We start from the raw sequence: 26,498 nt of genomic DNA, 5'->3' as shown, positions 1-26,498 counted from the left end.
TAAAAACAGGACTAGTTTGGAAATCTGTCTGCAAGGTCATTTGAGTCAACTGTAGCCTGGGGAGGAATATGGGGTCTCTAGACAGGGTGGGTATTGAGCACAATTCTTATTTATTTCTGGATTTAAAAACAAATTTTCAAATTCTCAGTAAAGTCAAAACAGAAGCAAGCTTCCTTTAGTTAAGAGAGCATTTATCAGCAAACAGTTGTGAAAATTAATAAATAATAAAATTTATATATTAAAATTAATATACCACTCAGTATCAGTTGTAGGAAAAGTTGTCAATTACAGACAACAGAAGAATCCTCAACCGCCAAGAATCACCCATTACAGGCCCCAGCAGGGAAAGATGGAAACAGCATCTCCTACAAAACACTGACTCTCCCTGCAACGCAGCCAATGAGAAGGAAACTATGGTCACCCTGAACTCTTGCTTTTTCTCCAATAGACTTTTATTCAAAATAACTCCTCCCAACTTCTCCCTTTTTCTCCATAAAATAATGTTCTTCTCTTGTTTTTTTTTTCTTTCTTTTTTTTTTTTTTACTTGTCTGTGGTTTTGCCATAGCTTGCTTGTCCAAATTGCAATTCTATATTATTTCTGAATAAACCCATTTTTGCTGGTAAAATGACTATTTTATTTTTAAGGTTAATAGAAAAATACAAAAATGACATTTCATAGTGAGGCAACAGTGATGCCCTGAAAAGAGGGGAATCAAGAGGACTTTGCAGGGTACCCAGATAGTTAATAGACCCTCCTACCCCCTGTGTTCTTCTCTGGTCTGCTCCCTTAAAACCTGACTGCCAGGCTGGTGTCCTCAGCCAGGAGACTGGAAGGTCCTTCTCTGGGGAATTTGACCAGCTCAACAGGGCAGACCTGAAGACACAAGACACCAAGAGTCCATCAAGGACATGGCACAGGTATAGTACTCTACAGTGAGGACCACACTTATAAGACTCACACAGAAGCCAGGAGCAGCCAATCAGCTTTGTAGAGTCCCAGACTTATATGAGAGCAATAGTCAAGGGCCACTATTTTTCTGATAAAGTCTCTAGCACACAGAGATTAAGCAATAGAACAAAACAAAGGAAATCTGGAAGAAAGAATTTAGGCAGAGAGAAGATCTGGGGATAAAAGCAAGCTATTGTTCTGGGCAAGATTAGTAGAAGATATCCCATCTGCAAAACAAAACCAGAAATGCTATAAAAAATTCAGGGTCTGAAAAAGAATTCCTCAGCTGTACATATATGATAGTGGATAGATACAATGGAATATTATTCAGCCTTAGAAACGAAGGAGATTGGGACACCTGTGTGGCTTAGCAGTTGAGTGCCTGCCTTCGGCCCAGGGCATGATCCCAGATTCCTAAGATCGAATCCTGCATTGGGCTCCTTGTGTGGAGCCTGCTTCTCCTCCCTCTGCCTGTGTCTCTGCCTCTCTTTCTGTGTCTCTCATGAATAGATAAAAAAATCTTAAAAAAAAAAAAAAAACCCAAAAAGAAACGAAGGAGATTCCTGACACATGCTACCTACCACATGGATGAACATTGAGGACATTCTTCCGAGTGAAAAGTCATTTTTCCACTTATATGAGGTACAAGAGCCATCAAAACCATAGAGATAGAAAGAAGGGTGGCTGCCAGTGCTGGGGGCAAGGGGATGGGGAGTTACAGTTTAACGTATACAGTTTCAGTTAGGAAGATTTGAGATTGACTGTGTAACACTGTGAATATATGTAATACTGAACTGGACACTTAAAAATGGTTAAGATGGTAAATTTTTATTTTATTTTTTTAAATTTTTATTTATTTATGATAGTCACAGAGAGAGAGAGAGAGAGGCAGAGACATAGGCAGAGGGAGAAACAGGCTCCATGCACGGGGAGCCCGACGTGGGATTCGATCCCGGGTCTCCAGGATCGCGCCCTGGGCCAAAGGCAGGCGCTAAACCGCTGCGCCACCCAGGGTTCCCAAGATGGTAAATTTTTAAAAAAGATTTATTTATTCATGAGAAAGACAGAGAGGCAGAGACATAGGCAGAGGGAGAAACAGGCTCCCCACAGGGAGCCCTATGGACTCAATCCCAGATCCCGGGACCACATCCCGAGTTGGAAGCAGACACTCAACTGCTGAGCCACCCAGGCATCCCAAGATGGTAAATTTTAATTTATATATATTTTACCACAGTTAGAGATTTTATTTTATTTTATTTATTTATTTATTTTTACAGTTAGAGATTTTAAAGGCTGAATGATGTGAAAAATTATGATAGAAACATTTAAGAGATTTTAGAATATCAAGGAAGTCTCTCAGTAAACTGTGAAACAAAGAAATGGAAGAAAAGTGAAAAGAGATAATTAGGAGACCAGGCCAGGAGGAATACCAGAAAAAGAAAACAGAAAGGAAGAAATTAGCAAAAAAATAATTCAAGAAAATAAGTACATGAATTATCTTACTGAAAGAGTATAAGGAGTACCCAACGTGATAGGAAAAAAAAAAGAAGGATCCACACTAAGGTATATCACCCTAAAATGTTAGAAAGTTGAGGACAACCAGAAGCTCCTCCTACAAGTTTCTGGAGAGGAGGAAAAAAAAAAAAGATCACACACACGAAGAATTAGAATTATTTGTTCTCACTGCAACACTGGAAACTAGAAGACAATGGAGCAATGCCCACAAAATTATGAACAAAATTTTATGACCTAAAATTTTTTAAAAAGATTTATTTATTCATGAGAGACAAAGAGAGAGAGGCAGAGACACAGGCCGAGGGAGAAGCAGGCTCTATGCAAGGAGCCCAATGTGGGACTTGATCCTGGGACTCCGGGATCACACCCTGAGCTGAAGGCAGATGCTCAACTGCAGAGCCACCCAGGTGTCCCTATGACCTAAATTTTTATGCCCAATTAAACTACCATGTGTCAGAGTAAAATAAAGATACAAGGTCATACATTTTCTTTTGCAAGGTCATAAAATTTTATCATCCATAAACCCTTGCTCAGAAAGATACTGGAGGAACCAAAACAGGGGAAAGAAAAGGAAAAAAGGAATAGGGCCCAGGACACAGAATATCAAAAAAGGTGAGGGGCACCTGGGTGGCTCAGTCAGTTAAACGTCTGACTCTTGATTTCAGCTCAGGTTGTGATGTCAGGGTCATGAGATCAAGCCCTTCACTGGGGCTTCACACTGGGCGTGGATCCTGCTTAAGAGGAGATTAGTGTCCTTTTAGTAAGAGCTCAGGGAGCACCCTCTCCCTCACAACTTCCAGAGCCATGCAAAATCAATGTTTGTTGTTTAGGTCCTTCAAGTTTGTGGTATTACAGCAGCCCAAGCAGGCTGAGACTTATATCTTCCATTATGGGCACATATAAACTCTGATTGAAATAAAACAAAAAGAGCTCTTATATATTTTGAGGAAAAACAATAAACACGTGAATAGAAAAGCAAGCAAAGCAAGTGTACTAGTATTTCACAGAAGAAATACATGAATGGCTAACAAACTAATGAAAGGTGCTCAACTTGCACCTGTAATGAACGATTTATAAGGGATGCCATTTCTCCTCTTGGATAGGGAAAGATGAGTATCCATATCCAATAGAGGAGAAGGCAAGAGGAAACAGGCACTCATGGACATTGGTAAAGGATTATAAGCTTGAATTACCATGCAGGAGAGCAATTTGATAATGTATATCAAAATCCAAAGTGTAACGTACCCTTTCATTAAAGAATTTTACTTCCCAGGAATTTATTTTACAAAAATCTAATGCAAATCTAGAAAAGGTGTGCTAAATGATATTCATCACCATGACACTACTTTTATTTTATTGAGGTAAAATTCATGTAACACAAAGGTCACCCCTGAAACTACTATGAAGCGTACAACTTAGTGGCTTCTAGTACATTCACCATGTTTTACAACTGTTGCTACTCCAGTTCCAGACATTTTCATCACACTAACAGGAAACCCTGTACCTGCTAAGTAGCCACTCCCTATACCCTCTGACCCTCAGCCCCTGACGAACACAAATCTTTTCAGTTTCTGTGTTTTGTATAAATGGAATCACAGAAGATGTGACATTTTCCATTTGCCTTCTTTCACTTAATATAATGTTTTTAAGGTACATGTGTGTTGTACTTCATTCGACTTTTCAGCCGGATAATAGTCCACTGTATGGATAGACACATTTTCTTTATCCATTCATCCACCCAGTAGTTACACATTCCAGCTCTTCCCACCTTTTGGCTATTGGATGGTGCTGCTGTAAACATTCATGTTTCAACACTTATTTTTGATTCTTTTTTGTATATACGCAGGAGTGGAATTGGTACTTCATATGGTGAATCTATGTTTGACTTACTAGGGATGCCAAACTATTCCACAGAGGCTACAATCACTCGACATTCCCACCAGCAGTGTAGGAGGCTTGCGATTTCTTCACATCTGTGACATGACTTGTCATATTCTTCATTTCGATTATAATACTTCTGGGCTCCAGAATTTCTCATTGGTTCCTTTTTCACACTTTGCATCTCTGTGTTGATATTCTCACTTTGAACATTCTGGGCACATTTATGGCAGAAGGCTTCAAGTAGGTCCAGTGTCTGGGCTGCCTCAGGGACAGTTCCTATTTTTTTTTCTTATGAATGGGCCAAACTTTCTTGTTTCTCTGCCTACCTGCAATTTTCTGTTTAAAGTTGACATTTTGAGTATTATTATTTTTAAAAAGACTTTATCTATTTGAGAGAGAGAGAGAGAGAGAGAGAGAGAGAGAAAGCAAGTATGGGGGGGGCGGGCAGAGGAAGAGATGACAAGCAGATTCTACACTTAGCAGGGAGCTCAATGTGAGACTCGATCCCAGGACCCTGGGATCATGACCTAAGCCTAAGGCAGACACCCAGTCAATACTTGTGCTTTTAAGTGTTCTTGAGAAATGCTGCCTGAGAAGCCCAGGGAAAACTCCTATGCCAGCAAAACAAAGGCAAGCCCTTGAGCCATATAAATATATGTATACTATATATATCCTTTAGGGAACCATCAGACAGGTCAAAATACATCACCACAGGTCCCTGAGAACAAGGTCTGTGGTACTAGCAAGCGCACAAGGAATGCTGGTCACCATCTGTAAGGCTATCGCTGAGCTGGGAAACAGAGGATGGTATAGGGTGTGGGGTCAAAATGGCAGAGCTCTTGTATGGAAACTATAGCTTCTTCCTCCCTTCGTTGTGTGTTTCCCTGCTTGTTCCAAGTTTTTGACTAGATTCCAGTGTTATGAAAAGGCTGGTTCTGACAGTTTTTGCCACCTTATATGTTGCTTTTGTGGAGGGAAGGAGTCTTAGATTTACTTACTCCCCCACTTTGCTGATGCCCTCATGGTACTATTTGTAAGAGTGGGTGATATGATAGGTGTTATAGATTGCTTTAATCAACAATTTTCTAACCCACTCTAAGAGCTAGAAAGTGGAAAGGTGCATTTGCAAGACATCCCTGCAGCTAGCATTCAGAACCAGGATGTGATTTAGGTTCTGTCAATCACAGGCACTTGCACAAAATGGACTCAGAACTGAGTCACCTGGAGAAAGAGGCAAAGTTGGGACATCCACTTGGCTAGTCCAGACTACAGGAGAGGTGCTTTTTTTTTAACAGGAGTGGAGCCAACAATTCTGGTAGCAGGTTCCCAATTTTGCATCTTCCTGACCACCAAGGCCACCTCCTTAGTGGGCCAGTTCTGATATGAAGACTCTGGCCATTATCCCTAGAATTCCAGCCTAACATAGGTTTCTCTCACTCTCTTTAAAGATTTATTTATTTATTTTAAATTTTATTAATTTACTCATGAGAGACACAGAGAGAGAGAGAGAGGGAGGCAGAGACACAGGCAGAGGGAGAAGCAGGTCCTATGCAGGGAGCCCGACGTCGGACTCGATCCCGGGTCTCCAGGATCACGCCCTGGGCCGAAGGCAGCACCAAACCGCTGAGCCACCCAGGCTGCCCAAGATTTATTTACTTATTATTTTAGACAGGGAGTGAGCAGAGGAAGGGATAGAGGAGGGGGGGGGGGGAGAGAGAGAGAGAGAGAGAGAGAGAGAGAGAATCTCTAGCAGACTCCCCACTGAACATGGAGCCTGATGCAGGGCCAATCTCAGAACCCATGAGATCAGAGTTGGACACTTAACTGATGAAGCCATCCAGGCACCCCATCTAGTATATATTTCTTCATTTTTTAAAAGAGATTTATTTATTCATGAGAGACATAGAGAGAGAGAGGCAGAGACACAGGCAGAGGGAGAAGGAGGCTCCTCGCAGGGAGCCTGATACAGGACTTGATCCCAAATCCTGGGATCAGGCCCTGAGCCGAAGGCAGATGCTCAACCGCTGAGCCACCCAGGCATCCCAAGTATATTTCTTTAATACTCCTAACAATTCAGGGGCATCTGGGTGGCTCAGCGGTTGAGCGTCTGCCTTTGGCTCAGGTTGTGATCCCAGGGTCCTGGAATCAAGTCCCGCATCAGGTTCCCTGTGGGGAGCCTGCTTCTCCCTCTGCCTGTGTCTCTGCCTCTCTGTCTGTGTCTCTCTTGAATAAATAAATAAAATCTTGAAAAAAAAAAAACAAACCTCCTAACAATTCTTTGAGAGGTCTAACCTTATTGAATAAATCCTTTCTGTTTAAAACAACTGGAATAGATTCAGTGGTCTATAACAAAGAGCCCTGAGAAACTCAGAAAGTTGCAAGTACCTGTAAGGTCCATCAGTACCACTAGTGGGGCACCTGTATGGCTGAATTGGTTGGGAGTCTGCCTTAGGCTCAGGGTCATGATTCCAGGGTCCTGGGATAGAGCCCTGTGTTAGGCTTTCTACTCAGCGAGGAGTCTGCTTCTCCCTTACCTCTGATGCTCCCTTGCTTGTGCTCTCTCTCAAATAAAATCTTAAAAAAATTAGGCCACTAGATAAAGTATTGCTTATGCCTACAGTGAAAATCCATGCAGGAGCTACAAACAATAAAATAGCTGTACATGTATTCACAGAAGGATGAACACAATATTATCAACTGGAAACACTCATTGCATATCAATGCATGATTCTATTCTTGTAAAGTTTCGAGACATGTATTTGTATATTCAAGGCAGTGGTTCTCAACCAGGAGCAATCCTTCCCCTCTTTACCCTGGTGGAGGACATCTGTCAATGTCTGGAGACATTTTTGATTGTCTCAACCAGGAGAGTGCAATGGCATTTAGTGGGTGAAGGCCAACGATACAGCTAAAATCCTACAATGTACAAGACAGCCCCCATGCCAAAGGATTGTCTGGCCTAAAACATCAACAGTGACAAGACTGAGAAACCTTGATTTAAAGAAAAATATAAAACTGTTATTAAAAATGATACTTTTAGGGGATCCCTGGGTGGCTCAGCGGTTTGGCGCCTGCCTTTGGCCCAGGGTGAGATCCTGAAGTCCCGGGATCAAGTCCTGCATCAGGCTCCTGGCATGGAAACTGCTTCTCCCTCTGCCTGTGTCTCTGCCTCTCTCTCTCTCTCTGTGTCTCTCGTGAATAAATAAATAAATAAATCTTTTTAAAAAATGATACTTTTAGAGAGGAGAACTGAGCAATAGAGTAGGAATTATGTCATTTTTTTTTTTAAAGATTTCATTTGATTTATTTGACAGAAAGAGTGAGAAAGAGAGAGAGAGCACAAGCAGGGGGAGAAGGAGAAGAGGGAGCAGGGAGAGGGAGTTGCTGAGGAGGGAGCCTGATGTGGGGGCTCGATCCCAGGGCTCTGGGATCATGATCTGAGCTGAAGGTAGATGCTTAACTCACTGAGCCACCCAGGCACCCCTACATCACTGTTTATATACAATATAACAATATATCATTTCATTCCCCCCCAAAGAACTAGGATTAATTTTTTTAATTGAAAAACTATAAATAAGGAATAAACCAAACAACACCATTTATTTCTAATAATAAAAGGACCTAATGCTTAGTGTAAAGATTCAGAAAACACCCAAAGACAAGATCAGTTATGACCCTTTTGTCTTGATCCTTTGTATGATCAATTATGATCCTTTTGATCCTTAAGCAACAAAACCCAACAGGAACTAACTGAAGCAAAGTGGAAATCTGTTCTAAGGATTTTGTTTCAAAGAAACTAAGGATATCTGAAAGGATGCTGCTACAGAGTCTTGACAAGTACCCGGAATCAGGGGATTGGAAGGTGTCCCAGCTATTTTATGGCCTGGACTTCTCCCCATGCATTTGTTGAGTTTTCTGTCCCTATAGAGGCTTCTTCTACTGCTTTCCTGGTCAGTGTGGCTCTGCGAGGCATCTCCTCGGCTACCTCCACCTCAAGTTCAGACTGGCAGGAGGACTCAGAGACTCAGTATGTGGCTACCTGCACAGGCATACACAGATTTACTGCTATTCACGGGTTTATGGCCATGAAAGGCTACAAAACTGCAAAGGGAAAAGCCACATGAGGTCAAGTCTGAAGGAAACAAGATGCAAGCTTCCAAGAGTCCTCTTCCGGTGGACTTAATTCCCCCATCAATGACTTGTGACCACATGCATGTGGTGTTGTCAATCAAGGAAGCTCACTAGGGACTTGGCCCTGGGTTTATAAGAGGGGCTGGTCACGTAGGCGTCCTCCGTCTAGCACATTCCAAAACTCCAGACTCCCAGCGGGAAGGCAGGTGTTCAGCAGAAACCACAGTGGTTTCTGGGCCTCTCTTATAAGTTCTGGGAATGCTGAGAAGGCTCCCCAAATCCAATTACCAGACACCAGTTAAGGGCCACCTTGCGAGTAGCCCTTGTAGGCACAGCCATGGTAGGCCTGTTGCATTCGTGATTCTCTGCACAGTGGCAAAAACAGAGAGGCTGATTGGCCCAGCTTCAGCTGGGTGCCCACCCTGGTGCCAGTCGGCAGTGCTTCTTTGTTAGATTTGTTGACAAAGGTGGGATGAGTCCCTCCCCATCTGCTGTGCAAACAATCTCACAGGGATCTCTACAACACCCTTTGATGCTTTTGTTCAGGAAATAATTTTTATTACTCAAGATCTCCTCTATCTGGGCATGCACACACAAATGAGACAAGGAAGCAGAGCTTCCAGGCATGAGCTAAAACCCCTGGGAATCCGGATTGCTGGCAGTTGAATGTATGTTCGCCACAACCTGGGAAATAATGCCTTTTGTCTTTATTTTCCAAACAGATTCTACTGTTGCCTCAGGTCGTAGACAATGCCTGGTGCCATTGAAAAACATCTTCACAAACCATCATGTCTCTCAAACAGCTGCAGAAGCAGAGATAGTGGGTGAGAAAAGCCTCAAAAGAATAGAGGCCAAAAAAAAAAAAAAAAAAAAAAGAAAAGAAAAGAATAGAGGCCAATGGTGACACTCATCTTCCATTGAGAATCTGTCTTTATAATGAAATCAGGAAAAGAACCACTCTGATGACAATAAATAGATCAAAGCACTGTACGTTCTTTGGACTGTGCATATGGTCCTCAGGAGACCTGTCTCCAAAAAGAAAACAACAAATCGAGCTCCACATGGCCTGATATTCCACAGGCTGCTTGCTATTGGACGAGCATATGCTAGTACTTGTCTGTGGGAACTGAGAGACAGAAAAACAGAAGTCGCCCGCCCGCAACTTGGGTGTTCTTTCCAGATGCAAAATAAGATTTGTTTTGGACAACACAAAGATTGCTTTTTCTCTAATAGAGAAGACTATACAGCTCCTGGCTCATGGGCTAAAAACAGGTTCAATGATGTCTGTTTGTGCCTTCCTGGTGCCATAACTATCCCTTACTAGCCCAACTCTTGCAACACAAATTTGGAAACCGCATAGACTCAGGTTTTTAAGTAAGTCTCTTGCTAACACTTGCCTCTTGTTATCTGAAATGCAAGAACCACGTATGATTTGAGTAACAGAAGATACTCGTGTAAATCTGTATTGCAGGAAAGGGTCAGCCAACTTTTTCTGGAAAGGGCCAGATGGTAAATAATTTTGGCTTGTAGGTCATACAGCCAAAACGGCTCTACTATAACTCAACTCTGCAGTTGTAGCACAAAAGAGTTATAGGCTGTGTGTACCGGGATGACTGTAACTGTGTTCTAATAAAAACAAGTAGCGGGAGATCCCTGGGTGGCTCAGCGGTTTGGCACCTGCCTTCAGCCCAGGGCATGATCCTGGAGTCCCAGGATCGAATCTGGTTCTCCTTCTGCTTATGTCTCTGCCTCTCTCTGTGTCTCTCATGAATGAATAAATAAAATCTTTAAAAACAAAATACAAGTAGTGGGCTAGATTTGGCCCCTGGGGAGAATACTGATCTTAAATCTACTGTTATAGGATCAGACCTACATTATTACTATAGGATCAGACCTACATTATCACTATTTCAAGTGGCAAAAGCTTTGAGAAGATCAAGACTTTGCGTTACTGTCTTAAAAAAATAAGATGGGGCCAGGCCAAAAGAAACTTCTGAGTTATAGCCTGTAAATTCAGGGTAAGGGGATTTTAAGTACATCACCTGGAAAAGTGCCATTTTTCTGAAAAAATGTTTTTATCAATCTTTTATGTTTATATTTTAATGTAAAAAGATGCAGTGTTTTGCTTCCATTGACTTGCTGTCACATGGTTTTGAAATAGCACAGAAGAGATGTGAATGGAACCAATCCTACAGGCTCCTCAAGGCCAGTCTTTCAGCTGAGCAGGAAGCTCAACAGGGGACTCAATCCCAGGACCCCAAGATCATGACCTGAGCTGCAGGCAGGCACTTAATTGACTATACCACACAGGTGCCCCCTGTCATAATATATGCATAATATATGTTTGATGCAAAGAATATATTTGGTTTATGATTCATAATAAAGTGAATACCTATGAATCTCAGATCCCAAATAAAAATCAGAGAGTACCAATACCCTGTGCATTTCTATGTTTTATTGTTTTATTTCAATTAGTTTTTTTAACATTTTATTTATTTATTTCACACAGAGAGAGAGCACAAGCAATGGGTGGGGGAGAGGGAGGAGCAGACGCCTGCTGAGCAGGGAGCCCAACTCAGGACTCGATCTCAGGACTGCAGGATCATGACTTGAGTCAAAGGCAGATGCTCAACCACTGCAGATGCCCCTCAATTAGTTTTTAATATACAAAGTAGTACATGGGTATGCTTTTTAAGGTTATATTTGGTAAGATTTCAAATTTGAATTCTAGTTTCCTACCCATCCCTGATGTTACCTCCCTGATGCCCAACTTAAGTTCTTCTTAATGCTGTTTTTAAAAAACAATAGTTTCACTGAGATATAATTCACATACCATGAGGTTAACTTGTTGAAATGTACAATCCAGTAGCTTTTAGTATATTTATAAGGTTGTGCAACTACTACCACTGTCTAATCTCAGAACATTTTCATCAGCCCCAAAAGGAAGCCTGTGCCCAGTTACTCTTGATTCCCATCCCCACAACCCCTGGCAACCACTGATCTGCTTTCCAACTCCCTGAATTCGCTTACTCTGGACATCTCATATATGCAGAATCACGGAATATGAATTTTTGCAGCTGGCTTCTTTCTTTAAAAACATGCAATTAAAAAAATTTTTTTTTGTTAAGAATCAACATGCTCAGTGTAGAAAATGAAATACTATAGGAAAGCATGAATAAATTTTAGTATTTAGCCAGAAATAATCACTGCTAACATTTGTTTAACATTTGTATAAATTCCTTTTTATAGAATTGGAATTATACTATACAGACTGCTTTAAAATCTAATTTTTTACTTAATGTAGTGTGTACATTTTTTCCAGTGCCTTTATATATATTTGCCCAAAGCATGATTTTAAAGGCTTTATAATATTCCATTATACACATACATCGTAATTTATTTGATTTGTCTCTTTTTTTTATAATTTTTATTTATTTATGATAGTCACAAAGAGAGAGAGAGAGAGGCAGAGACATAGGCAGAGGGAGAAGCAGGCTCCATGCACCGGGAGCCCAACGTGGGATTCGATCCCTGGTCTCCAGGATCGCACCCTGGGCTAAAGGCAGGCGCTAAACCGCTGCGCCACCAGGGATCCCTGATTTGTCTCTTGTTGGAAATTTGTATCACTTCCAGTTTTCACAAAATGATGTTAAATAATAAAACTATAATAAACTTGGCTGAAATTATATTTTCATTACCATCCATAATTATCTCTTTGAAATAAATGCCTACTAACATAATTTGTATTAAAGGGCACACTGATTTTGAGATTCCTGATACAACTGCTACATTTCCCTCCCCAAAGATGGGATTCATCTACATTCCTACCAATGGTAGAAGCAGGATTATGATTTTACCCAGCTCATCACTTAAAAAAAAAAAAAAAAAAAAAAAACAACAACCAAGAAATTCCATTATGGTAAGCAAAGAAATGACATCTCCTTCTTTTATTTGTATTTCTTTGATCATAAATGAGAGTGAACAATGCTTAAAGTTTGTAAAATAATTTTTGGTTATTTGAAGTGCCTGGGTGGCTCAGTCAGTCTGACTTGGTTTTGGCTCAGGTCATGATCTCAGGGACGTGAGATGGAGCCCTGTGTTGGGCTCTGTGCTGAGTATGGAATCTGCTCAAGATTCTCTTCCCCCCACCCCACAAAAAAAAAAGAAAAGAAAAGATTCTCTTTCCCTCTTTCCTTCTGCCCCTCTCCTTCGGCTCCCACCATCGCAAAAAAAAAAAAAAGAATTTAAAAAATGTTTTTTGGCTATTTATAACTATTATGCCTGTTAGTGATTAAATTTTTAAAAAATTTATATGGAGTTCACAATATTGAGCTCAAGGACCCGCAGCCATGAAGGCTGTCAGAGCCTGTCCTACAGAGAAGGTATTCAAATCTCTGGGAAGACAAGACTATTAGTCCAATTCCCTTGGAGACCAGGGAGGAATGCAAGGGAATACTCAGGGCAGAGGTGTGCATGCCTTCAGGTGTAACCACTCTCCATGGGGGCATGGCAAAAGCCAAGCTACCAGCCCTCTTTTTGTGCTTAAACTCCCACTCAGAACCCTGGAGCCCAATTTCCACCTGAAATGAACCCATGAACCACTCTCCAGCCTGGTTCTGATCTACCCTGTACCTTGCCCACCATCAGCCCAGACACGCTGGCCTGCATTCTGTCCCTGTAACACATCAGGCTGTTTTCTGCCCAAAACCCCTTACACTAACTATTCCCTCCGCCTGGGACTCCTTCTATCTCATCTCCGCACGGTTGGCTCTTCCTGTCATTCTGGTCTGAGGGTACACATCACCTACTGAGACAGGCCTACCCAATCTAGGGTGCCCCCAGTCACCCCACATTGTCCTGCTCCATGCAGTTCTTGGGGCTATTTCCCTGGCCCATCTCTTTTCTTTTTTTGTTGTCTGTCTCATTTTGCTGTCTGTCTAGACCTGGTTTGCTGAGTACAGGATCCAGCAGGTGTTCAGTATATATTTGCTGAGTATGTGCATGTTTTCATAAAATCTGTTTGGTGACCCCCGTCAACACCCCAACCTTGGACTAAAACTAGTCTGATTATCCCATGCTCGATATTCACCTGTCTGAGGTGTTGGAAGTGTCCCCACGATGTTCTCCCAGAAACTACGCTGAATTAGAACTGTTGGGAGCCCCCTCCTGAGCTGCTGGCCTGAGCCCGATGCCACATGACTCCTAAGGCAATAGCAGCATCCAGTTCTTAACCACCGCTGCCCCTGCAGCCACAACCAGGTCCCATTAGTGCTTGGCATCTCACTCCTCTGGTCTCAGCACTCATGAAGGAGAATGAGAAGCCCCTCAAACTTTGATCCAGTCTTGGTTAAAATTAAAAGGTAAACTGTGACTCACAATGCTACCTGATGGGTTGATTTGGGGAAAAAACAGTCTTGTTGACAACTAAGTTATCTTACTCAAAATATCTTAGTATAGATAAGGAAGAGATGGTTAGAGGATATTTATACACTAAGGATGACAGAAGCATTGTGAAGAAAAACACTGGAAAGGGCAAAGGTCTTCTTTGAGTTTAAACCCATGGAGCTTCTATTACTGTCCAAAATGTTATTTTGTTCAGTTTCCTGAGAAGGAGTAAGGAACCCTGGGCTATTCAACTATTCACCAAAAATTTATTGTTTAATCTCTCAGGAATTAAGCCTTTAACTATGAAGCGTACTCTGGCAACAGAGCTTATGGAAGAGGTTACAAGAAACAGAATTTACTTATCAACATTCAGAATATGTCATCAGAAAATGGAGGTTTACTTAAGCAGTAAATGAACTCTAGAGACTTGAAATTTATAACCCACAGCTCTCTCTGTCTTTAAACGCATGTGGTGTAGATTTTTCTCGTTTGCCGGAGATCTTCAGAATCGTTAGGTCTAACCTTTGTAGTGGTGTTTGAAATAGCAGTGCCTCTACTAAATCTAAATCCAACTATGAACGCTTGTCCTCCGTGGTGTCTGTGGGCCAACAGGAACTTTTTAGCCCTAAGTTGTCCCCGTGCTGAGGTCTTATCAATACCCAGAAAACACCATGGGGGGCACTCTGCAGGGTAAAGCCAGCCAGTTTGGTGCTGCCGTGTCCTCCGCATTTCTCTCTCCATCCTGATGTCCTCAGACCTCAGCTAGGCTAAGAATGGTGAGCGTGCTTGGCCTTCTGCCCTCCCTTAGCTGAGGGACCTGACCTGTGATGCACTGTGATGAGTGGGTGGAATTCAGCTGTAAATCTCTGCAAAGTCCTCGTCCCTCCCAAGAAGCATGACTAGATGCAGCCACCCCATGTGTCTGCAGGTGGCACCTCGGCTGTGTTCCTAGGGCCCTGCTGTGCTCCGCTAGGTGTGGCCAACACTGGTGACTCAGTCAAGGTCAAAGGGCAAATTTAAAAGGATGAGTTCTGCCAACATCCTGAATGACCTTAGTAAGCTTAGGGAAGCTGGTTCTGGCCCAGGGCCTCCAGGGAAGAGCCCAGCTGACCCCCTGACATCCGCCCTGACATCCAGAGGCGTGAGCCCCACTGAGATCACCAGGACTTCTAATCCACAAAGTGGTGAGCTAGTAATAAATGGGTGTCGCCTCAGCTACTAAATTTGTAGTAAATCACAGCAACAGAAAACTAAAAGAGTAGAGTGGCTGGGATCACGGAGTGACAGAGAGAATCACATAGTTTCTTCCTCATGGTCAGATTATTCACTTTTCCTAGATTGTAAACCGATGATGTCTTCTTCAGGACATTAGTGTGTTTGAGGTTCGTGTCCGCTGGTGCTTCTTATTTTTTACAACACACAGGCTTTTGGCAATTTGAGATCCAGAACTGAAAGGGTTTTTTGTAGGCAGATGAGAGGTTTTTAACCTGAAGTTTTCAAGGCTGCCTATACATCAGAGTGAACTGAGGCCCAGAATCCCTGCTGGTGAGACCCTAATTCCTGAGATCTGGGGTTAGGCCCAGGCATACTATTTCATAAAAACTCCTCGGTGATTTGAAGTGTAGTCAGCACTGAAAACAGAGCTGGGCAGCAGAATTCTTTTTTTTTTTTTTTTTTTTTAATATTTTATTTAGGGCACCTGGGTGGCTCAATGGTTGACCATCTGTCTTTGGCTCAGGTCATGATCCCGGGATCCTGGGATCGAGTCCTGCATCGAGTTCCCCACAGGGAGCCTGCTTCTCCCTCTGCCTGTGTCTCTGCCTCTCTCTGTGTGTCTCTCATGAATAAATAAATAATATCTTTAAAAATTTTTAAACATTAATTGAGAGCATGAGTAGGGGGAGGGGCAGAGGGAGAAGGAGAGAGAATCTCAAGCAGACTCCTCACTGAGGGTGGAGCTGACATGGGGCTCAATCTCATGACCCTGAAATCATAACCTGAGCTGAAAACAAGTTTGATGCTTAACCCCCTGAGCCACCCAGGTGCTCCTGGGTGGAAGAATTCTAAGACACCCCATGATCTCTACCCTGCCCCCGGTGTTTCTCCTGTGATCATGTTATATGACGTGGTAAAAGGATCTGACAGATTGAATTAAGCCTGCTAATGAACTGGCCCTAAAACAGGAAGATTCTCTGGGTGGGCCTAACCTCATCACATGAGGCTTTATTAAAGCAGAGTTTTCTCGGGCTGGAGGCAGAAGTCAGAGATCTAAAGTATCAAAGTGTGCAGGATGTGATGGCTGCTAGAGACCGACTGAGAATGGAGGGGATCATGTGGAAAGAACCTGAGCAGCCTCCAGTTGCTTGGTGTGACCTTGGCTGACACCTGGCAAGAAAAATGGGGGTCTTGGTCTTAAAACTGCAGGGAACCTGCCACCAACCTAAAAGACACGGGATGGATTCTTCCCCAGAGCCTCCAGGTGAGAATATCACGCAACTGACACCTGATTTTAAGCTACATGGTGCTGGGCTTCTGACCTCTAAGTACTGTGAGCTCATAAACAGGTGTTTTAAGTCACTGAGTCTGGTACTTTGTTACACATCCAAAGAAAATGACACCAGTGACTTTGAAAGCAATGAAAATAATTGGCCATTTCTAGCCAAACTCTTTTCAAATTATATTTCCCAATGGAGAGAACTTGAATATCACTTTACACATTTCTTGCTACTATAACACAACTCCAATGTTTTCATTTGACTCTTGAAATCTGAGGCCATTAAAACCTTAAAACTCAACCTGCACCAACATGCTAAAAGTTACAGATTCTAGCTTTTGAGAGGTAAGTGAGATGTAGGTAATCTGTACCTATGCCCTAAACCATGTCAATCACCAGTGTTGGCCACACCGAGCAGAGCATGGCAGGGCCCTAGGAACATAGCCAAGGTGCCACCTGCAGACACATGGGGTGGCTGCATCTAGTCATGCTTCTTGGGAGGGACGAGGACTTTGCAGAGATTTACAGCTGAATTCCACCCACTCATCACAGTGCATCACAGGTCAGGTCCCTCAGCTAAGGGAGGGCAGAAGGCCAAGCACGCTCGCCATTCTTAGCCTAGCTGAGGTCTGAGGACATCAGGATGGGGAGAGAAATGCAGAGGACACGGCAGCACCAAACTGTCTGACTTCACCCTGCAAAGCGCCCCCCCATGGTGTTTTCTGGGTATTGATAGGATCTCAGCACTTGGACCCTTAGCGCTAGAAAATCCTGGGTTCCCTGCTGGCTATCAGTCAGGGGCCTCTCTGGGCTATTGATGTACCACCCCCTTTACTTTCAAGCCCACTATTAGTGCATTGAGTCTTTATGATGCTTCAGAGCAAACTCCTGGCTTTTAAAGGTTCATGTGTTGGGTCTCCCTTTAGCCATATGTAAGGAGGAGATTATTTAAGGGTGAGGGTCACCCTGCCTACACATCTACCACCTTGTCTTCTAGCCCCTTGAGAACCCTTTCTGGTAATTACATGAAAGATGTAAATTTCTGTCATAACCCCAAAGAAAAAAATAAAAGCAGATTTAAAAAGGGAGATGTAGGTTCCATGGGTCAGATCTAACCATAGCTTGGGATGTAGTTAACAGGAAGCCCATGGACTGGGAATAATTTGCAAGGCCTTCCTGGAAACCTGACTTAAAAAAAAAAAAAGCCAGGGAAATCTGAGTTGAGGGGTGCCTGGTGGCTCAGTCGATTAAGCATCTGCCCTTGGCTCAGGTCACAATCCCAGGGTCCTGGGATTGAGCCTTGGGTCTGGCTCTTTGCTCAGCACAGAGCCTGCTTTTCTCTCTCCTCCTTGCTCACTATCTCTGTCTCTCTCTCAAATAAATAAAAATCTTAAAAAAAAAAGAAAAAGAAATCTGAGTTGAGTAGAATGTCTAGAAAGGTCTCCTCTTTGCTGAGAGCCACTTCAAGCTTAGTATGGGCCTCGCTCTGGGCTGAGTGTGTGTTCATGTTCCTCCACAGGATCTCAGTCCTTGGGCTACCTCAAGACACCGAAACTCAGCAGCGGGTCTGACCCACTGTTCTAACTTTTCAGTCCTGCTACCCTGTCTTACCTAAATTCCAACTCATGCAGTTGCTAAAGTGATGATGTCCTCATTCTGACCTTCCAAACCTAGTACCTGGAGTGGGATAAACCTTGATGAAAACACACAAGTCTTCACCTTCCTCAGGTGAGGTAAGCCTCTGCTCAAATGTCACCTCCCGGACCTCTGTATGACAACGGTGTCCAGCCAGCATTCCTAATCCTCCTCCTTGGACTTCTCTCCACAGGACACTCTAATATAGTACATATTTTACTTTTAAATTTGAATTTGTCACTCCCTGTGAAGATGAAAGCCTCACAAGAGCAGAAATTCTGCGTGATTCATTCACTGTTGATTTTTCAGGATCTAAAAGATAATGTGGCACCAAACAGACCCCTCAATAAACACTCACTGAATTAATATATAGAGAGTTTTTTTTTTTTTTTTGTAATATATGGAGAGTTTTAACAGAACCTATCATGCTATACTTTGGCTAAAAAGAAAGTTCTTTCAAATGAAAATGCACATGGCTACCAGTTGTTCTTTCTTTTTTTTTTTTTTAAACTGAGCTGTCTGAGTTTTCTACAATTTATTTTTGGCTTCCTGAGTCGGAAAGAATAAAGCTTTAGAAGGCTTAAGAGGCGTCTCAGACAAACAGGTCTAGACAGAGGATATTTTGTGAGGAGTAAATAAATCAGACACATATGATTTATGTTTCCCTCTAAACTTACAGAGATTTAATGGTGAATGAAAAATACTCTTTGGGCAGAATTGAGTTTTGGGTTTCATCAAGTGTAAAATGCTTTGAAAACTAGTTCAAGATGTTCAAAAGCAAAACAAAAAAAAATCACTATAGCAGGAAATAAAACTCTCACTCTCATGACAGGAAATATATGATTGTATAATCAATCCCTCCCTGCAATCTAATTACAACAATACTAGGTGCTGAAGGGCCAATTCCTTCTGGAGATTTTAATCGTCTTTTTGTGTGTATCTAGCACTTCCCTTGCTCCGCTTCTATAAGATGGGAAGAGATGGCTCTGTCAAGCATCAGTGAGCACATGTGGCTCAGCCAAGGCCAACACCTTGTTTCTGGCCTTTCTTGGCTTCAGTTTTGTTACCAATCCTACTCCTCCTCCACTAAAGCCTCCCCAAATCAGCGTTCTCTCCCCTCTACTCCTTAAGCTTTTCCATTTCCTCGGCAGCGTGGCTGACATGCCGAGGTATGCTGTCATTGGGGTGGCCTTCCTTTATGGGCTGGTTTTGACCCTGAGAATGGGCTGAAGCAGAGAGGGCACAGAGCAGGTAAAAGAGAAAACAATATGTTGGAAACAAGCTTATACTCTGGGAGTCTCTATTACTGGCTATTAAGTGAACTAATTTTTTTTCTTTTTCTTTTTTATCAGAAAAAAAGGGGGGGGGGAAGTAATGTCAAAGACACAAAATACGGGATGCCTGGGTGGCTCAGTGGTTGAGCATCTGCCTTCAGCTCAGGTTGTGATCCTGGGGTCCTGGGATTGAGTCCCTCACTGGGCTCCCTGCAGGGAGCCTGTTTCTCCCTCTGCCTGTGTCTCTGCCTCTCTCCCTCTGTGTCTCTCATGAGTAAATAAATAAAATCTTAAGAAACAAAAGACACAAAACACTTATATTCTTGGGTAGAATCTGATCTTAAGACACTTGACTCCTGCTATTACAAAGGCAATCCCACCCAGCCCTGCTGCTGCAGATGTATCTGGGCCAGCTCTTGGCCAAGGCCTTGTTTCCTTGCTAGTTTCTTTCTTTCTCTGTCCCTACCACTGTTGTGGTGCCAGAATCTTCAGGATTTTTAGCAAAGTGGGGTAAAGGTATGAGAAAGTGGGGCCTGAGTGGGGAAGAAGGAAGATATGGCAGTTTTATTTTATTTTTATTACTTAAAATGTATGTATGTATGTATGTAGGTATGTAAGTAATCTCTGTACCCAAAGTGGGAATTGAACTCATGACCCCATGATCAAGAATCACATGCTCTACTGAGCCAGCCAGGCATCTTGGAGACAGCAATTTTAAAGAGGGTGGCTATTTAATGGGAAAGGGAACACAATCCAACTTATAGAAGAAAACACTGGAGAATATCTTCGTGTCTTTGGAACAAAGATTTCTGAGACAGGATGCAAAAAGCAGTAACCACGGGAAAAAGACTAATACATGAGACTTGATTAAAATTAAAGACTTGATTCAACAAAAAAGTGAAAGTTCAAGCCACCCCAGGGATATCTGCAATACATCTATTTGACAAAGGAGGGTTATCCAGAATATATAAAGAGATCCTGAAAGCAACAAGGAAAAGAATGACAATCTGATTTTAAAATGGGCAAGAGACCTGGAGAGCACATCCCAACAGAGACTACCCAGATGTCCAGTTAGCATGTGGAAAAGTTCTCAGCCTCACCAGCCAGTAGGGAAGTGCAAATCCCAACTGCAAGGAGATACCCACTACACACTTATCCAAAGATGAGGAGTAACAAGACTGGTGTTGTCAATGAGAATGCAAAGAAACGGATCTCTCATCACTTGCTGGTGGGAGGTAAACTGTACAACTGCTTCAGAAACCTGTTTGGCACTATCTACTGTGCTTGAATATATGCATACCTGATGGCCCAGTAATTCCATTTTTAGGTATAGCTCTAGAAAGAATGAGCACACGTTCCAAGAGACATGCACAAGAACGTACCAGCTCTATGTATGATAGCCCTGAACTGGAAATAACTCATCTGTCCAGCAAGAACAGAATGGGCAAATAAATAATGGGTATGATCACACAATAGGTTTCAAAGAGTGAAGAAAATGAACAAACTGCGTAAGCGCTAATACTACTGTATGAGAAAAGCAAGATGCAGACATTACAGTTTCGGATTGCATTTATGTAAAGTTATGCAGGCAAAACAAATATACCACTTAGGGATGCCTGCTTTTTGTGGAAAACTATGAGGAAAAGAGTTGAGGACAATAGTTATCTTTGGGAGTGGTAAGGGGCTAGGATCAGAAAGTCACATAAAAGGTTTGGGGGAACTGGCAATGCTCTATTCCTGGACGTAGGGATGGCATGGGTTTTCACTGCATAATAACCCATGAAACTACAGCTTATATTTGATGAATTTTTATCTTTGTATATATTTCATAATAACAAAGCTTACACTTATATGGAATATTACTTCCTCGTATAACTTCTCCCGAAAACATACACTGTCCTAATAAGCTGAAACTTTAAACTAAATGCAAACAGCTCTTAAAGTGTACACAGAAAAATTCTGAAGGCCCATCTAAATGAGACCTTTGTGTAAATTAGGGGAAGGCACCCTCTTTGGGACAGTGGTTCAGCAAAAGCCATCTCCCTGGACTGAAGCAGCCTGGTGGGCGCACTGTTTGTGGAGCTCGTATCTCCTCTGAGCACAGAAAAAGCTGCCCCTTCCCACAGGAGCAGGAGACCTGCAGTGAGGTACACAGTTTGCTAGGCAGAGCACAGACTGGCATTCAGTCCCCTTTGCCTCTGTCTGGGCACTAGAGCAAACCCTACTACTACTGGCAGCCCTCCCTAGGGAGAATAGAAGGACAGCAATTGTACCAAACATATGCATGCAAAGGACTGCTGCTGCCCAGAGCTGGCTGGAAGCTGGCCGATGCTGTCACTTACCGCATAGCCTTCTGTCTTCTTCTGGCACCATTTCAGGAGAGCATTGCGCTTGGAGCCGCCATATTCCCGGGCCAAGGCAGCCAGAGGGTCTCTCCTTTCCACACTAGTTAGAAAGAAGAGCACACAGTAAAGATAAGATGCTAATTTTTAAGGCTCTCAAGTATACAAGAAAGAAATAGCTAGATTAGAAAAGCAAAAGTCTAGGTCTATCCAGTGAGACTTGAGAGAAACAACCAAATCAGCCATATTAATAATGTATCTTATTACATCTCACGAATCGAAAGAAAAATTAAATTGTGCTTCTTGGCTACTGGAAGTCTGGAAAGAGATTGGTCTTGGTTTTTGTTTTTTTAAATCCACCTGTTGGCTCCATCCATCTAGCCCATCATTTACTTACATACAGTATCATTTTAATTAAAGACACCATAGAAAAAATCCCCACATGTTTCAAGGCAACACCTATATCTATATAACCCATAAAAGGTAGACCAAAAGGGCAATTTGAGACACCAGACTGGCTGCTTATGAGAAGTGATGGGAAGGGAGATTACAAGATGAAAGTCAGTAAAAATGACTCAAAAGAGGGTCTTTGTACACTCCAACGGTGGTACTCCTCAGGCTGTACTACATTGACTCAATTCTGAGCACCAGTTTACCCGAAGGAAGTGATTTTACTAATTAATACAGGAGAGCATTCTAAGAGCAAGAGCTTAGGGGCCCCCTTCTCGATTTCCTATAGATATCTATGTTAATTTTTATGCTACCTAAGATTATCCACATATTAACAAGGGATTTAAGATCACGCAGTTTCTTCTGTGATGAATACCATGAAATGAGAATTCTAGTCCTCATGGTTAGAAAAGCATGTAGGTGCAGGAAGTAAACAAGAACAGAAGGGTGGTGTGTCTGGAACATCAACTGTTAACAGGTACAATTTAAGAGGACAGTTCACCCCTGAGCAACATGGGAATGAGAGGAGCTGACCTTGTACGCAGTTGAAAATCCATGTACAACTTTTGACTCTCCCAAAACTTAACTACTAATAGCCCACTGTTGACAGGAAGCTTTATGGATAACATATAGTCAATTAACATATATTTTGTATATTATATACTGTATTCTTACAATAAAGCAAGCTAGAGAAAAGAAAATGCTATTAAGAAAATCATAAGGGCAGCCCGAGTGGCTCAGTGGTTTAGCGCCACCTTCAGCCCAGGGTGTGATCCTGGAGACCCGGGATCGAGTCCCACATTAGGCTCCCTGTATGGAGCCTGTTTCTCCCTCTGCCTGTGTCTCTGTGTCTCTGCCTCTCTCTCTCTCTCTCTCTGTCTCTCATGAATAAATAAATAAAATATTAAAAAAAAAATCATAAAAAAGAGAAAATAAATTTCTTTTTTTTTCTTATTTTATTTATTTGTGAGAGACACAAAAAGAGAGGCAGAGACATAGGTAGGGGGAAAAGCAGGCTCCCCGCAGGGAGCCCAATGTGGGACTTGATCCCAGGACCCTGTGATCACGACCTGAGCCAAAGGCAGAAGCTCAACCACTGAGCCACCCAGGCGTCCCGAGGTACAGAGATTTTTTTTTTTTAATATTATTTATTTATTCATGAGAGACACAGAGAAAGAGAGGCAGAGACACAGACAGAGGGAGAAGCAGGCTCCATGCAGGGAGCCTGACGTGGGACTCGATCCCGGTACTCCAGGATCACGCCCTGGGCTGAAGGCAACGCTAAACTGCTGCGCCACCCGTGCTGCCCAGTAGAGAGATTTTTAAGAAAACTTCCTACTTGCATTAAAATTTTTCTTGTGAAGATGTGGTTTATGTATACAATGGAATATTACTCAGCCATTAGAAACGACAAATACCCACCATTTGCTTCAACGTGGATGGAACTGGAGGGTATTATGCTGAGTGAAACAAGTCAGTTGGAGAAGGACAAACATTATATGGTCTCATTCATTTGGGGAATATAAAAAATAGTGAAAGGGAATAAAGGGGAAAGGAGAAAAAATGAGTGGGAAATATCAGAAAGGGAGACAGAACATGAGAGACTCCTAACTGGGAAATGAACAAGGGGTGGTGGAAAGGGAGGTGGGCAGGGGGTGGGGGTGACTGGGTGACAGGCACTGAGGGGGGCACTTGATGGGATGAGCACTGGGTGTTATGCTATATGTTGGCAAACTGAACTCCAATTAAAAAAATATGTAAAAATAAATAAATAAATAAATAAATAAATAAATAAATAAATAAATAAAATCTTAAAAAAATTTTTTTTTCTTGTATAATTTGATGGCTGCTGTTCCTTGTACCTGGCTTATGTGTCAATTTAAGTCCATGAGTTTCTGTGGTCAGAGTGGCTGTTAACTACAAAGTTTGGGTGACTTTGCCTGTGTTTGTTACTTCATCGCTTAGAACTGAATTTCTAGGGGATCCCTGAGTGGCTCAGTGTTTAGCGCCTGCCTTTGGCCCAGGGCGTGATCCTGGAGTCCCAGGATCAGGTCCCACGTTGGGCTCCCTGCATGGAGCCTGCTTCTCCCTCTGCCTGTGTGTCTGCCTCTCTCTCTCTCTATCTCTCTCTGTGCCTCTCATGAATAAATGAATGGAATCTTTAAAAAAATAAAATCTTAAAAAAAAAAAAAAAAGAACTGAATTTCTAGGTCTGGCAAGCAAGGGCAGACTGAAATGAAGGTTCAGAAAAATTTCTGTACCAGTGGATGATTAAAACACTTACTGAACAGGTTTCTTTAAAAAAATAAAGTTAATTAGATATGATGCCCCCTCCAAATTAATAAGAATAGGATGAGAACTTCCAAAACAAGTGATTTCTATCTTGTCATTTGTTTGTCTCAATGATGTGAACACAAAAATAAAATAACACAATAATTTCCACTAATTTAATCTTTCTTGATGAAGGGTATAATATAAATCACCTATTAATATACGCATAGCCTTTTTGCACACATGTATGGCATAAAGAAAAGAGCACTTTCAGAACAGCACTAATTCTGGTCCTTAAAACTAGTTTTGATTGTTTAAATCTCTTAGCATAAACAAGACTGATATGTAGCATCTGGGGCTTTAAGTTAAATCTCTGAAAGATATGACTTCATCTATTTGGGTCCAAATATAGGCTACACCCAAAGATATGACACGAGCTGAACTTATTCAGGCTTTCATAAAATCCTTTTATAATACAATGGTAGTTAGAATGTTTGTTAAACAGCTCTTACTACTAAAGCAGCCAGTTTTGTATATTCATCCATCTACCTATTTAAAAGCACTGACTGAATGCAGTTCTGTGTGTATAGCATGGCACAGGGGGCTGGGAAAGAGATCAAAGAGTGAGATGGAGTAGATACTGTCTAGTAAAGTACAGCCTAAATAAATGCGGACAAAGGCACACACACACACCCCCCGCAACGGTTAATTAAATACCCAAATGAGGGCAGCCCAGATGGGTCAGCGGTTTAGAGCTGCCTTCAGTCCAGGGTCTGATCCTGGGGTCCCAGGATAGAGTCCCACATCAGGCTTCCTGCATGGAGCTGCTTCTCCCTCTGCCTGTGTCTCTGCCTCTCTCTCTCCCTCTCTCTCTCTCTCTCTCTGCGTCTCCCATGAATAAATAAATTAAAAAAATAATAATAAAATAAATAAATACCCAAATGAGTGTAAGACATTAAAGGCAGGAAAAGGGAGTGTCGATATCACCAGGGTGGCTTGCTATAGCCATGTGGAAGGTTCGACTTTGGAGGGGACGCACTTAGAAGTGTGAAATAGCAGAAGGGAGACAATTCAGGCCAGAGCCCTGTGAGCCATCAGAAATGCTCAAGTTAGCTGCAAAGACTGAGAATAAAACTGGCAGGTGAGCTAGGTGGGGCTGAGCTGCGCAGAACTGGAACTGAAGGCACAGCACAAGGAATGCGGGTGGAAGTGTGCATGAGGAGTCATGGGAGGTTTCTGAGAAGGTTTGCATGGGATGCACTCCATGTTTTCAAAGACTGACTCCCCGTGGCGAAGCAGCGAGTGATGGGAGGGTGGGGGAAGTAGCCGGAGGAGGCTTACTTGGGCCTGGGTGAGCAGGAGCACCCAACAAGGAGGAAGTGGCAGAGGTGTGAGCCAAGCCCGGCCTCTGGTGACTGCCCCGGTAGGCTCTGTCCCCTATCTCCCCCACTCTACCCCTCACATCACTGCTCACACGCTCTTTCAGTGCGGACTTCAAAATGTCCCTCCAATCCTTCCTATGTGCCACTGCTTACTGTACCACTACTCAAAATAAAAAACAAAATCCCATAAACACAGTGGTTCCCCACTGCTTTCCCAAAGTGAATACAAACCTCTATCCTTGGCAAGAAGACCATTCACAGGGTGACTCCAAACCTGCCTTTCCAGCAGTGATATCCTGACCACCTATCTGCCTCTCTAGCCAATGCTGACAGCTGATGATGTGTATGCCAGGACTCCTGCCCTCATGAAGCCCTCAGCTAGTCTAACCAAACAGAAACACCCCTAGTTCCCTTGCAGAGCTCCTTATGGGGACATTTGCAGGGCCCCTGGCAGAAATGTGCTTCCTCCCTCCAGACTTCTTGATCCAACTAACAATTCCCCAAGAGTCTGCATAAACAACTGCTTTTACAGCCCTTATTTCACTTTGCACAGTCTTGCTGTTCTCCCCCCATTGAAGGTATACTGTGTTATGGTCGTTTTCATTCAGGAAATAAGACGTGGAAGTAAACTGACCATAGGGGATAAAACAGAAGGAAGAATACAAGGTCATCAGCCCAGAGATGTCTCACTGTTTAAAATGTGAGGGGTGTCTGGGTGGCTCAGTCAGTTGAGCATCCAACTCTTGGTTTTGGCTCAGGTCATGGTCTCAGGGTCATAACATCAAGTC

General features: G+C 42.6%; 1 protein-coding gene across 8 annotated transcripts in view; it reads right to left on the bottom strand.

Moving 5' to 3' along the window:
- Positions 1 to 26,498, bottom strand: part of SPECC1 (sperm antigen with calponin homology and coiled-coil domains 1) — a 280,020-nt gene that overhangs the window by 41,866 nt on the left and 211,656 nt on the right. For all 8 annotated transcript variants that reach the window (XM_072820972.1, XM_072820971.1, XM_072820970.1 and 5 more), the window contains one exon: positions 21,608 to 21,710. In XM_072820972.1, the coding sequence (XP_072677073.1) occupies positions 21,608 to 21,710 (103 nt within the window). The remainder of the gene's footprint in view (positions 1 to 21,607; positions 21,711 to 26,498) is intronic.

The sequence above is a fragment of the Canis lupus genome, chromosome 3 (genome assembly GCF_048164855.1).
Source record: "Canis lupus baileyi chromosome 3, mCanLup2.hap1, whole genome shotgun sequence".
Taxonomy (NCBI): Eukaryota; Metazoa; Chordata; class Mammalia; order Carnivora; family Canidae; genus Canis; species Canis lupus.
The sequence above is the reverse complement of the archived record's forward strand: the minus strand, read 5'-3'. Positions and strand labels throughout refer to the sequence as shown.